The 13,179-nt window shown below is 42.4% G+C and overlaps 5 protein-coding genes across 5 annotated transcripts; 2 read left to right on the top strand and 3 right to left on the bottom strand.

Moving 5' to 3' along the window:
* Window positions 1–1,829: 1,829 nt before the first annotated feature.
* On the top strand, window positions 1,830–2,967 carry EAE98_006591 (uncharacterized protein; the record flags this gene model as incomplete). The annotated part of the gene is made up of 4 exons (XM_038954214.1): window positions 1,830–2,136; window positions 2,183–2,276; window positions 2,329–2,497; window positions 2,554–2,967. 4 exons carry the CDS (start codon window positions 1,830–1,832, stop codon window positions 2,929–2,931), a joined length of 948 nt encoding a protein of 315 aa, XP_038809459.1. The 3' UTR covers window positions 2,932–2,967.
* Window positions 2,968–4,022: 1,055 nt separating this feature from the next.
* On the bottom strand, window positions 4,023–6,151 carry EAE98_006592 (uncharacterized protein). Its single transcript, XM_038954215.1, has 4 exons — window positions 6,024–6,151; window positions 5,873–5,964; window positions 4,993–5,811; window positions 4,023–4,944 (listed from the first exon to the last, which is right to left on the bottom strand). The coding sequence occupies exons 3-4, from the start codon at window positions 5,473–5,475 to the stop codon at window positions 4,348–4,350; spliced, it is 1,080 nt and encodes a 359-aa protein (XP_038809460.1). The 5' UTR covers window positions 5,476–5,811; window positions 5,873–5,964; window positions 6,024–6,151; the 3' UTR covers window positions 4,023–4,347.
* Window positions 6,152–6,223: 72 nt separating this feature from the next.
* Window positions 6,224–8,520, top strand: EAE98_006593 (uncharacterized protein; the record flags this gene model as incomplete). The annotated part of the gene is made up of 7 exons (XM_038954216.1): window positions 6,224–6,379; window positions 6,431–6,537; window positions 6,592–6,792; window positions 6,852–7,337; window positions 7,389–7,654; window positions 7,710–8,234; window positions 8,303–8,520. The coding sequence occupies 7 exons, from the start codon at window positions 6,224–6,226 to the stop codon at window positions 8,518–8,520; spliced, it is 1,959 nt and encodes a 652-aa protein (XP_038809461.1).
* A 507-nt stretch (window positions 8,521–9,027) lies between these two features.
* On the bottom strand, window positions 9,028–10,564 carry EAE98_006594 (uncharacterized protein; the record flags this gene model as incomplete). Its single annotated transcript, XM_038954217.1, has 3 exons — window positions 9,028–9,354; window positions 9,411–10,462; window positions 10,516–10,564. The coding sequence occupies 3 exons, from the start codon at window positions 10,562–10,564 to the stop codon at window positions 9,028–9,030; spliced, it is 1,428 nt and encodes a 475-aa protein (XP_038809462.1).
* Window positions 10,565–12,122: 1,558 nt separating this feature from the next.
* EAE98_006595 (uncharacterized protein) lies at window positions 12,123–12,655 on the bottom strand (the record flags this gene model as incomplete). The annotated part of the gene is made up of 2 exons (XM_038954218.1): window positions 12,123–12,443; window positions 12,509–12,655. 2 exons carry the CDS (start codon window positions 12,653–12,655, stop codon window positions 12,123–12,125), a joined length of 468 nt encoding a protein of 155 aa, XP_038809463.1.
* Between the last annotated feature and the right edge of the window lie 524 nt (window positions 12,656–13,179).

Consider the following 13,179-nt stretch of genomic DNA (forward strand, 5'->3'; position numbering starts at 1 on the left):
AATTAAATAACCAAAGAATAATCTCAGTTTTTTGATGGTGAATGATTATGTATTCATGGCTGAGAAAAACTTAGAGTTTAAATGTATTGCTTGTTTCACGGAATATCTGCACATCAGGCAGACCAAAGTAACGGCAGCTAATTTATATAGGCAAGTTTGGCATTGTATTAACGTCTTTGAGATTGTGTCTTTGGCCTCCTAACAAGTTACTCCAAACTATTCATCTCGAATTCACAAGTTCGTTCTTACTCTCTACATTACCCCTGCGAAGCGATCGATGGCCTGCAAATTTCATGGAGAAATAAAGGGCTAAATCTTTTGTTGAAAAGTAACTGTCTACCCAGGTAAGGAATTCACTCTCATCATTGGGCTGACTGATACAAAGCCATCATACAGGAAAGGGGGGTGGGTATAAGAATCATGTACGAATGGGATGAAGTCTCTGGATACTTGGAGGGGGGAAACAAATTTCTTATGCTTGGGTCTGGAAGGGGATATTGAAGCCAGATGATTCCACTTGTTAGGAAGTCTCTATAGTTCGTTTGGCGAGGCAGTAGATGATAGGTTTTGTAGCGTAACGAAAGACATTGAAAACAAAGTTCCATGAAGACACATTTCATCTACAAGGTAGAGATGAGAGGTCAAAATGTGATCTAGCTGACTGTGTCATTAGAGCCGATGCAGATGCAAGTCGATATCGAATTGGTTAATATAGGGAATGTGTAACGTTACCATTTTATCGTTCAAACACTTTTAATCTCCAGTCGGCCTTTTAAGATAACTATAAATTTAAGCATCAAGGTTCTACAGTACCTGAAGATCGATCTTCAAAGCCCCGGGTCGGAGATTATTAGAGACTCAGCTTCGGCATGTGTAGAAGTGGAAAAATATCTTGCAGATCTACCGAGCTACCCCGGATATGTCAGGCGGCTAGAAGTTTAATTACCCCTGAAGGCGTTCACTCCCCCCTGTCTCCCCCGGAAATCACAAGGCAGATGGAGAATGTAACAAGGGACTGTCGCAAGTGCAGAATTCTCTTCCAGGAAGTCCACCAATCTAGAAGCTTTGTAATCGTTGGGAGTATTGACTCTAGAACAAGCAATCTCCGCGACTCTCGAATCATCTCAAAATGCGATGGTAGTGAGAAGAGATATGTACATGGAAACGTTATCACTATCCTTACACAAGTTTTCCATTCCGGCTGAATCCTTTCGGTAGAATTTTTTAGTCATACAGCCTTGTAACTCCGTGTCTATAGCTCATGTGGTACAGAGATAGATGGCGACAAGATCTTTGGAGTTGCGGTAAGCCCGCTTGCAAATAAACTCTATTTACCCTTTTTCTCCGAGCAGAGTGAAATAGGAAAAGGCAAATATCCTTTGCGCAAAGATTCGGTTCTCCTTTTTCGTGCATGTGAAGTCTAGAAATATCCTTCACAAGATACAGAATGTAACATCAAGCGATTTGGACGCGTAGGCGTTGACTTTCCTATTGTACAAGTGATTTGAGTTTCATCTCCGATGATCAAAGAATTGTCATGTGAATTTTAATGATAGTGGCATGCTGAAGAGCCGCGCAAGAAGGACCGAATGCTTGGTGCTGGTATTGATGGTCCCTTGTAACCTCATCTCATGGAATCTGGATTCAAGCAAATGAGTGAGTGTATCATGGCTATCATTTGATTTTGTCGCGTTATTGATTTGAGCATGGGGAAGGTGAAAAGAGGCACAGGAAATGTATAAAAGCCATAGATATGGAATTTCAGAGAATACGTCTGGTCATCATTCTTCTTACTTCTTGTATATAGCTTTTTCCATCTCAAAGTCATCATGATGAACTCAATATCCACTTTGTCACTTGGAATTAACTTCCTTTCGCTACTTGCTACTTCAAATGCCCAATATTCCCTCGCAGCCACATATAACGCAGCTAACTTCTTCAATGATTTCACATTCTTTACTGCAGCTGATCCAACAGCGGGATATGTAGTATATGAGCCACTCGCTGCTGCTGAAGAAGCTGGTCTAGTATCCACAGCAAACAATCAGGTATACTTGGGAGTGGATCATACGACACTTAATCCAAGTGGAGGACGAGAAAGTGTGCGATTAACCAGCAATCAAGCATGGGGTGAAGGTATGAAGATTCTCCACATAGATGGAGATAAATCTGACCAGAAAAGGCGTCTTCATAGCAGATATCGAGCACATGCCCGGTGGCGTTTGTGGTATTTGGCCTGCATTCTGGATGTTTGGTCCAAATTGGCCAAATAGTGGGTTAGTTTTCAGGGTGTCCAAACTGGCAATGAGATTGCTAAAGAACATCTAGAGAGATCGATATCATCGAGGGAGTCAACCTTGGCACAACTAATACGATAACACTTCACACCGCCGCTGGCTGTACCGTCAGCAACGCAAATTCACAGAGTGGAACAACCACTATAACTTCAAACTGTAATCAAGACAATGCGGGTACAGGATGCGGTGTTGCTACATCGGTATGTCAGCAAATATCGAATCACAAAGTTTTGGATGTACTAACCATAGAATTCAGAACACCCAGAATTATGGCACCGGCTTCAATGCAATTGGTGGTGGCGTGTACGCGATGCAATGGGCTTCCACTGGCATTTACGTCTGGTTCTGGCCTCGAGGTTCTATTCCAGCTGACATCACCGCTAAAGATATTGATGTCAGCTCTTGGGGAACCCCCTTGGCAACCTTCAGTGGTAGTGGTTGTAATTTCGACAAGTCTTTTGCAAGTCAGAATATTGTCTTTGATACCACTTTCTGTGGGACGTGGGCAGGATCTGTTTGGTCTTCAGGCTCTTGTGCTAGTGCGGCTTCGACTTGTCAGGCTTATGTTGCGCAGAATCCGAGTGCATTTACTAATGCTTATTGGTTGATCAATTATGTTCAGGTTTGGCAGTAGAAGACCCGGGGATTGGCGATTACATATGTGGATGTGGGTGGTTTGCATGGCTCTGTACATAGTTTCATGTAAATATTGTTATATATACAGTTAATATTCTTGAGTGTTGGGAAATGGCCTCACTGGCGATGACTTGCAAGTGATGAAGTACACCAACTTTGACGGGACTTGAAATTTGTAAGTTGGCCATGTCATTTAGTGAAATCAAACCTTTGATTCAATCAATTACCTGATCTCTCCATCACTAATTTCTTTGTATCGACCCTAATCTAATTCTCTCCTTTGTGAAGTGAAGATTTTTGGACTGTATCTCAGAAGTTACCGAGCCCCGTGGCTTGAATATTGATCCTAAACGATGTTCGAGACTCGAGACACGTTTTTACCACGCTTGAAGAGCACAGTTCCCACCTATAACGCACGATAATCTACTGACCATCCCTGATATTCTACAGAATTCATAAAAGCTAGACTTATCACCAGACAATCTTGGAGAACACTACACTCGTAGTGAACATATTTGACAACTCAATAACCGTGGTCTCGAAAACTAGAATCATGACTTCATATTTATCTCCATTGCGGTTGCTGCTGCGTAGAACCCGAGAACACGATATGAAGAATAAACCATCTCTATTAACCTAATTATCTTTCGCGACGTTGAGAGAAGGTTTGGTTTCTGAGCTTGTTTTGTGGAGCTCATTCCAGGGTCAGATTGCCGTTGATCTCCCTAAACCCACAGTGTATGCACCATATTTGCAATCGATAACAATGTCGGTCGTAAAATATGTATAGTATTCACTGAGAACGACCCAGGAAATGTGATAATTCATTGAATAGCTGTCGGCTTCAATCGGTTGCTCAAATGACAGATTCGTAAACATAACTAAGAGTGTTCAAAAAAGGCGTCCGCGTGCAGCCCACATCAACAATCCGCATCTGCGCAAAGCACAATCTAAATGCTGGCTAGCTGCAACAAATTGCTTTGTAGAGATCCTGCAGTAAGAAGAGCGATGCATTGAAAAAAAGGCTAACCCTTAGAAACTTGTTCGTTAAATTGGTGTGTGAGACGTGTAAAAGTTGTTTGACTTGACCTGAAGATGCAAAAGCCGCACGACGATACTCTGTGCTACATATAACAATACAAGAAATATAGAGGGCAAAATGAAAGTCAATAGTAGTAGATTTATATGTGGAGGTTATGAGCCGATATCTGGAGCTGAGCACGAGATCATCAGCTTGTCAAGTGTAGTGGAATATCTTGACTTAATTGCCAGAGCTCAAGGTATTGTACTTGTATGAATTCCTAGATTTAACAACCATTGCGATTCATATCTACATACCTAAGTCTTATGCCACTGTTCTTATCCTCAAAGTCTCTAACCTTAAGGATGAGCTGCAATCAACAGTTACTATGCGTCATTCCTCTTTCTCATGGTTCGCAAGTCTCTTCTTATACGACTCACAACTCAAGCGAATGCCTTCCTCCAAACCTACTTTTGCTTCGTATCCCAGGATTCGTTTAGCCTTTTCACCACTCGCATATCTAATAGCACAAGCATCATTCACACTGCCTCTACTCAAAGTAGGTTCTTTTGACCCGGTCAACCACGAGGTAGCTTCTGCCAAAAGACCGGCTACCCAAGCCAAACCTTGCGGTATCGTTACTTCATAAGGCGGGATATGTCCGAACTCTTTCCATACAGCTCTGCTAAAATCTCGGAATGTGATTGGCGTGTTGTTTTGTATAAAAAAGATCTCACCGGCAGCGGTTGGTGTGCTCGAGCGGAGATTTTCAGCGGCAAGCACATGAGCATCCGCGACATTTGTAACGTAGGTTACATCCCAGAGATTATTGGCTGATCCTATAATGAAGGGGGTCTCTCCTTTTGCTATACAGGCGTGTATAGGTGGGATAAGCTGTTTGTCGCCCGGACCCATGATGACTGATGGTCGAAGGATGCATGTTGAGAACGTAGGGGAATTTGCTGCTAGCACGTTTTTTTCTGCCTTTGCCTTTTACTCAGATCAGTAGATTGACTTCCCACTTCGGAATTTTATTACCTTCGATTCGCCATATATTGACGACCTTTTCGCCGTTGGCCATCGTTCATCAATGTTTGGATAAGGATGCGCCCAATCATCAACCACAGAGCAACAGCTACTTGTATAAATAAACACACCTACCCCAGCATCTCTCGTCGCATTCAAGACATTAAGAGTTCCCTCGACATTCACATTTAGTATTTGCTCCTCTATCCTGCGATGGTATCTTTCGCTCAACGGAGGAACTATTCCGGCCGTGTGAATAACGACATCCGGCTTGGTGCGGCGAAGGACATCTCTAAGCCTTTCCGTATCTAGAATATCGCATGCCACAAAACTGATATTTGGTGGGTATCTCGACTTAGTTTTCCATTCGAAGGTATCTTCACTAATGTCCAAGATTTTGATTAAACTAGAGGGGTACCTTTTGTGCAGTGCATCGACAATGGCCGAGCCAACAAAGCCGAGGCCACCGGTGACTAGGACGCTTTGGATCACCATATTGTAAGCTTGTTGACTTAGGTGTAATACGAAGACAATGTCAAAGAAGATTTGTGTTAGCGAGGGAAGTTGTTATCAGCAAGTGTGACGAAGATCGTCGTCTCTAGATGATAGTCACACCTTCCCTATCAGAGATAGCTCCGAGTCCATTTCTTACTATCAGCATTCGAAGACTTGTGAAGAATATCGATGAAGTTTAATTCGGAAAATCTCTATTATCGTTTTTGACACAAGGCTTGGCATGCTACTAATACCTATACCCAAGTAAAAGAACAGATGTTCATTGTGCTCGTAGTAGTTTTCATAAACATGGAAATCTCGCCTAGCCTTTCAATTCTTGCGATGCATCATCAATGTCAGCTTGATTAAGTGTTTGGTTCCAGGACATATTGCTTACTTGTCTTTCTGGGTGATGATATTCGAAATTAATCCAAAATGTCCGTATGTTCCAGTCCAGGCGTTCCCCCACAACAGGGGGCTGATAGTGGACTAGCGGAGTTCAGTGCTTCTTATAGAGTCAAGCCCTGTAATTCGTCAACTTAGCTTACCTAAGCCCACGTAATTTTCAGCCACAGACTAAAATTATGACTAATGCAAGCGTTTGCGCCACAACCGTTCTTCAAGCTTCATTCCACTTGACTTTTCATCTGACGTTTCTCAATGTTCAACATCAGAATGCAATTTGCTCAATTCCCTGTACGACGTCGGACGATTTATATAATAGGAGGAACCAAAGGCCCGATGAAATATGACACCTAATAGTATCAAAGATGAAGGAGATCACCCTCATTCCGATGATACGATATCTCACACGAGCATTGGAAAAAGATCTCGTGACCAAATGGAGCGACCACACAAGATACCAAACTCTATAAAGTCATGTAATGAATGTAGGCAACAGAAAGTAAGTGTCCGCGACATCCGGTATAGCTACTTCTCTAACTTGCACCCCCAGCTTGGTTGTAATGTTGAAAAGGATCCATTCAAGCCTTGTTGTAGATGTACGCGTCTTGGCATCGAATGCAAATTAGACTCTGATTTCAAGAGAGTGGCAAAGAGACAGTATGTTAATATCATAACTCGTATTTGAGCGATATAGTACTGATGAGTATACAGCAAACATGCGGAAATGCAGAAGGAAATAGAGGAGCTAAAAGAATTGGTCGCAAAACAAGCAGCACTACTTGCTGTAGCAAATTCTCCTGATAATTTTGGAAGGGAAAACAACGCATCGTCTTCTACAGACTCGAAACCAAAAGATCAAAGGATTGATGATATCTTAGTAACCGGTGAACAACTTTCGTTTCTGTTCGATCAGTTGAGTCTCTCTTCATGTTATAGCTGCCCCGGAACTCAAGCTCATTTTTTCCATGCAGGTACTTTTCGCGATATCATCATATATGTCCCATTCTTGATCCTACTCAAACATGTGATCAGACCTTTGCTCAAGACCCAGTACTTGGATGGGGGATCGTTCTTGTATCAGCTAGACGTTACCCCCAAGATCCTACCTTGGTACTCAACTTGTCGAAAGCATACATGAAATCTTTGTGGAACTCTATATCTGATATGCCTCAAAGAGCGTCATCTATAAAAGCTCTGGCATTGTTATGTACTTGGCCTGTACCTTTAATACGAGGCTTTACCAAGAGTAGAAATGATAAAGCTTCTGCTACTATGGGACTGAGTGAATTAGATCCGACCTGGATGTTGAGTGGAATTATGATGCAGATTTCTCTCCAAACTGGAATGCATCGACCCCGCCATGCACAAGATTTTCTTAAGCAGACAAGAGATGTCTCGGAAGCTGAATTGAGTGATAGGAAGTTAACGTGGGCTTTATGTAATATTGTCTCTCAAAGGTTCGGCTCTAATCCCATCATCACAGATTGAAAAACTAATATAAAATCCAGTGTTTCGACTGCGAATGGTCAACCTACAATAACCATTTATGATTGGGGACTTGGGGATGGCCTTGAGCAAGATTCCGAAATCCTTCCACCAGGCATCAAACAACGATTGAAGATTGAGAAGTTTTGTCAGAAAGTCTCGAAAACATTATATGGAAATAGCTCCGAAGTGACAGGAGTCCTATCTAATATCGATGAACAAATTTCAATGACTAACATGCTCGAACATCAATATCAACAATTAGAGTCCGAGAGTGTTACGTTCTCATGTAAGTACCTTCTTTGGTAACAACTTTCTTTTATCCACACAACTCACAATTCTAGCACTCAATAAATTATACTTGCTTGCCGCTCGACTTCATTTGCACACCTTTGCATTTTATGTCCCCGAATTCTCACCAAACCACTTAGCCGCCCTTTCCTCGGCATATAATTCTGCTACAAGATTTATTCAAGCACTTCTCGACTACGATCTTCATTCCGAAGCAATACTTCCTTATTGCTCGTATTACATTCTCAAAAACTTGATATGCGCATCATGTGTCCTCTTAAAGATATTAAATAGTACATATGCCATGCAATTCGATAGCACACAAGGGAGATCCCTCTTCAATGCCGCGATCTTGGCATTGAGATCCACAAGTTTAGCTACAAATGACTTCTCGGATCGCATTGCTGAAGCACTCGCCAGAATGTGGAGGAGTGCTGGGTCAGGGGATTTAAACCGAAGACGCGAGGACTTTTCCCCTATAGATATTAAAATTCAATCCAGAATGTCTATAAGCCATGTTCATGATTGCTTTCTACGTTGGAGAAAAACAATTAATCCTCCCGCGACTGTAAAAACTAGCAAGTTTCCCCAACCCCACCTCTCCTGTTTCCTCGTTCCAATTTCTTTAACTCTAACTCTCAAATAGTCTCAGATACCAATTGCAACGGCCTTATAAATAATTCTGATACCTCATACAACAATATGAATGGTGTTGTTATGCAAGATCAAGGCGCCACTGCAACCTATTTCCAGCCCGGATCGTTAGAAGAAGCGATGAATTTTCCACCTATGATTGCGGACTTTGATTTGCTAAATTCATTGGATTGGAATTTCGATGAAAATTTACTTGCCACTTGGACATGAGTGAGTTCGCTCGCCCCGTGATGGCGCATTTATACAAAACTCACTTTTGGACGCTTTACCACGATGAAGTTGCAGGTGTCAGCTTTCGAGTCAACTGGAGAGCTGTAGGAGCTTGTTCAGGCTTCGTGTATGGGACGAGATGAGTGTATGGGAAGGCTGGGGAGTTTGATGGTCCGAGGTTCATCATCTACTGCATGGGAAGATATGGAGTGAATGGATGGAAGTGGGCATCATGGAAGAATTTCCAAGAACTTCTGCTATTGTTTGATCGGAGTTTATACCCATATCCATGAAGATCGCGGACAGAAGACATTACGAAGTACGAGTCGCGGAATCGCTCTGTTATTATCATTCATTGTATTGATAGTCACACATTCAAAAATCCAAAACAAATATAATCATAATCCCTGATAACATGCGTTAAAATCATTCTTTCATTTCTCGTATGACGCTCGTTAATCCCGCTCCATACCGAATTCTCAATTTTCAACCACGTAAAGTCCACGCTTAGAATTTTGACCCATTTCTATTCAACCTTCTCTTTCTCATCGAAGTGAGAATCACAACGCCAATATAGAATAATCCCATAAACGCAGCGATAACTGCATAAGCTACTTCTCCATTCCGTGTATTGGCAGCCAACTGCAATCCCAACCCACCATTGATTACAGCGAGGACAATTAATATCCTACCGTACCATAAATGGATATGTCCAAACATTCCTCGTCGTTGAGCTCGCATGTATCTCCAGTGATGGATGAGCCCGAGAAATGGTTGGATGAAAAATAAAACTACTAATATGATACCGAAGATCATGTGGGTCGTATTTGAGATCTATAAATCGTGAGCCGGGAACATTTCGAAAAAGAAACAGAAGAGAAGAAACTTACAGTCTTTCCTAAAGATGGAGTAACCGCCGCGCCCGTGACGGCTGCGGTCCCAGAACCCGCCGATCCAGAACCGGAAGTCGATCCGGACCCAGAATCAGAAGTCGAAGTTGGACGACCGAATCCCCCGCTATAAGTACCCGTAGCAGTAGCCCAAGGAGGCGTCCCCGTAAACGTGCTACTTCCAAAATTTCCAAACTGTCTCTTTGTGATTCCATCAATCACGATGCGTTTTGCGAGTGTTGTTGATTCGCCAAAGGAGCCATATTTTAATCCTGCAAGTTTGATTCCCAAGCCTAGACCTACTATCAAGAAGGAAAAGGATAGGATTTGTAGGATGGCGTGGAGCCATGGACGACCGAAAACGCGCATGGAAAGGGCGCCGAGGGGGAATAGTAAGACTACGGTTATCCCCATGATGATTCCATGTGCCATATCGTATGATTGGATAGGAGAAAGTCCACTGGAGCTAGAAGAACTGGACGAACTTGACGAATCCGTGGAGTTACCGCTAGAAGAAGTCGTAGCTGCAGAAGTTGAAGTGAATGGATTTGTATCAGATTCCAACTGAGCTTGCGACAGATCGAAAGTAAACGATTTATGGTTCGATCCCGAATGTTGTTTAATCGACGTTGAAGTATCGGTAGTATCGAGAGCAGAACCGGAATTCCATGCGGCTATCCAATTTGATGATGTGGATGTTGTGGATGATAGTTTAGAACTACAACTTGTGCAGAGAACATTGGCGACCATGTTTCCATCCACAATGCCACTCCCGGAAAGTAATTCGACGGTTATGCTACTATCATACTTTGGTTCGACTTGTCCGCTTCCTTTTCGAGGGGACAGTGTCACATTGCCGGTACCATCAGCATACATAACGAAGATGGTACTTCCGGACATCTGGGAACCGATGCCAAGAGCAACCCATTGATATGAGGTTGGCGCCGTGAGTTGAAAGTAGACATTGTTTGAATTACTTGAAGAGATCCCGACAGAGTAAGAGGGACCACCAGAAGCAGCGGAATATGTTGCGAGAGAATAAGCAGTGGGGACTAAGATGTGGGTTAGTAATCTCTACTCCAGTCAGGCTTTGAGTGGTACATACCGATGCTTATGAGCGAGGCTAGGAACGAGACAAGATTAATTACTTTCATGTTGAATACTCGAATATTTCATCACAGTATCGATATCAATATTGGATCAAAGGAAGGTTCATTATTCAATAATATGGGGGATACCCGGGTTTTAACATTGAATAGGTATGTCTGAGGACGCCGAAGAAGCAAAATCATAATTAAAAGGCATTCACACAAGCTGCTTACGAAATGGCGTCCGCAGCTTGATTCACCATGCAAGTTCAACCAACCAAAATCAATTGGAATAAACAATTGCAGTTGAAACAGATCCCGCATCTAAGCTTACCTTCCTGCGCCTTCGTATTGGTAGTACAATTACAGTTTTACACATAGATTTAGCATCATAGACGTGCAATCAAAACTTTGATGTGTTCTTAACAAGCGGTAATCTCAGACATCCTCTGATAAACCGATAGATCTACAGGACGTGCGTGATTTTTAGTCTGCCAGATTCCCAATCCATCATTCTCATAGAGATCTCGGACGGTCAATGCTCTTGTCAGAAGTTTGATGGAAGTTTGAGTTGTAGAGTCAGTCGATCCAGCCAAGTGAATTTGGTATTTATCGGGCTCATGTGGTGTTTTGTGTGAACAATTGCAACGATATGGATGGATAAGAAAATATTGATTGCGCGTCCATGCGCATGCCAAGTAATTGTGAGATATACCGGTAAGGCTGGGACGTGATACTGAGTATCAGTGTGAAATTTAGTACAGAAGACTGTACTTTGTAAATGGGGCTGACATGTCGGAGTTTTGTGATGGGGAAGTCCGATTACAACAACACCCAAGGTTGTGTGCGGATATTGAGTCCTGTGTCCGGACAAATAGACTCAAGTTTTCAGCGGGGCGAAGCTTTTAATGGAACTAGAAATCAATAGCTATAAAAAAAACCTGAAGTGTCGAGATTTAAAAGTATAGAGAAGGTTGGTTAAGTGGGAAATCGGAATACATCGATGAAAGACATGGCCAATATGGTGCTTTGAGATTGTACGCCAACGCAGAGCAAGAATAATAGAACATAACTATGGATGGATGCATACGCGGAAAAAGCAAAAAGAATATACCCTTGAATGACGTATCTCACTGGAGATCCCAAACACACGGCTGCTTTCACAAAGGTTCACGCCCAATGTCCTAAACGCATTCCGAGTTTCCTTCTCCAATATCATGTTATAGTTTTAACTTCCCTATCCGCAATTGGGCTATAGCTATCCAAAACATCTTAGGCATTCGGTTTCCCGTGGCTCCACTGAGTTCGTCAAGCCTCTCTTTTAACGCGCAAGATTCAATGCCGCATTCCAAGAGGCGCGAAGTGCAAGTCATTGAACCCAAGTTAAATGAAAGGTTCGAATATTTACTGGGCTCTCTTTCGGGAAAACAAAAAGACTATGCTTTCAGAGATCTGTTGCCTCTCGAAAATCGATTTTCTGAGAATTCGTCGTGTTTCATCCGCAGTCGACCTATTCCATCCAGTGACCTCAAAGACTGTACGGCTCTCGTCCTGTCGTGAGCTTTTCCAAATCTTCTGCCCTCCATCATTTTGTCCAATAGCGGTCTTAAATTGGATTTCCTGATCAATATTCCTTTCTTTCGAAACGCTCAGAAATTCGGTCCAACTCTTTCATGAGAGAATCCAACGATTCGCTTGCTCTCCTGGCATTGTCTTCCTCCACCTTTCTTTTATATTCTGCCTCTTTTGCTTCCGAATTCTTTGCGGATTCGCTTTCGCTCGATCCCTTCCTATAAGAATAGCGTCTTTCTCGCTTCCCCTCGTACGTATAGTTACCCGATGCCTTTGATGTTTGAGATCCCGCATTACTTATTACTTTCTCATACTGACGATCGTAAATACTTCGCTGATCTTTATCAGATAACACTTCGTACGCACTTCTGACCTTTCAATAAATCAGCACTAAGATCTCTTTTGCGTTCCCCTATTGTTAAACGAAAAATAGTCAACCTTTATAAATTCCTTCGTTGGCCCACCATTGTTTTTATCAGGATGGTAGGTTTTAGCCAAAGCGAAGAAAGCATATTTTATATCTTGCGCAACAGCATTGTGTGAAATTCCAAGAGCTGCGTAGTGGTCTGGTAGTAATTGATCCATACTTCAAATCTGGGGAAAGGATCGCTTTGGGGTATTCATACTCCCATTGTGGGCATGGCCCACTCTTGTCTGCACTTTAGAATGCTTGTCGTGACCCGCAATGCTGCATAAGGGTATGGCAGAATGGTACGTGTCAGTGCTTCATTGCAGTACGAAAGATTTCAATAACTTAGCACACATAATCAGGGCGATTTGATAGCATTTCCACATGATAATGTGCAAAGTTCCTGAGAAGGCAGTCAATTCAAAATGCAGGGAAAATGTGTCAACTCATGACTGAATTATATTTAGGGTATAAGACGCAATTCTATCGCTTGATAAATGGCATATGATCAGGATGAGTCGTATATGAAATGTCAGAATGCACCCAAGACTAGGAGGATTTTCATACGCCTACCATAGCATAAGGACCCATCTCCATTAATTTTTTTAGTGGGAAGGTGCACACCCTTCTCGTCCCTTTAAACATTTATGATGTCACCCTAACCAGTTTGTTCTTCCAAAATTGCAAAATTTTCTGGAGG

Source organism: Botrytis deweyae (genome assembly GCF_014898535.1).
Source record: "Botrytis deweyae strain B1 chromosome Unknown BDEW_014, whole genome shotgun sequence".
NCBI classification, from domain to species: Eukaryota; Fungi; Ascomycota; class Leotiomycetes; order Helotiales; family Sclerotiniaceae; genus Botrytis; species Botrytis deweyae.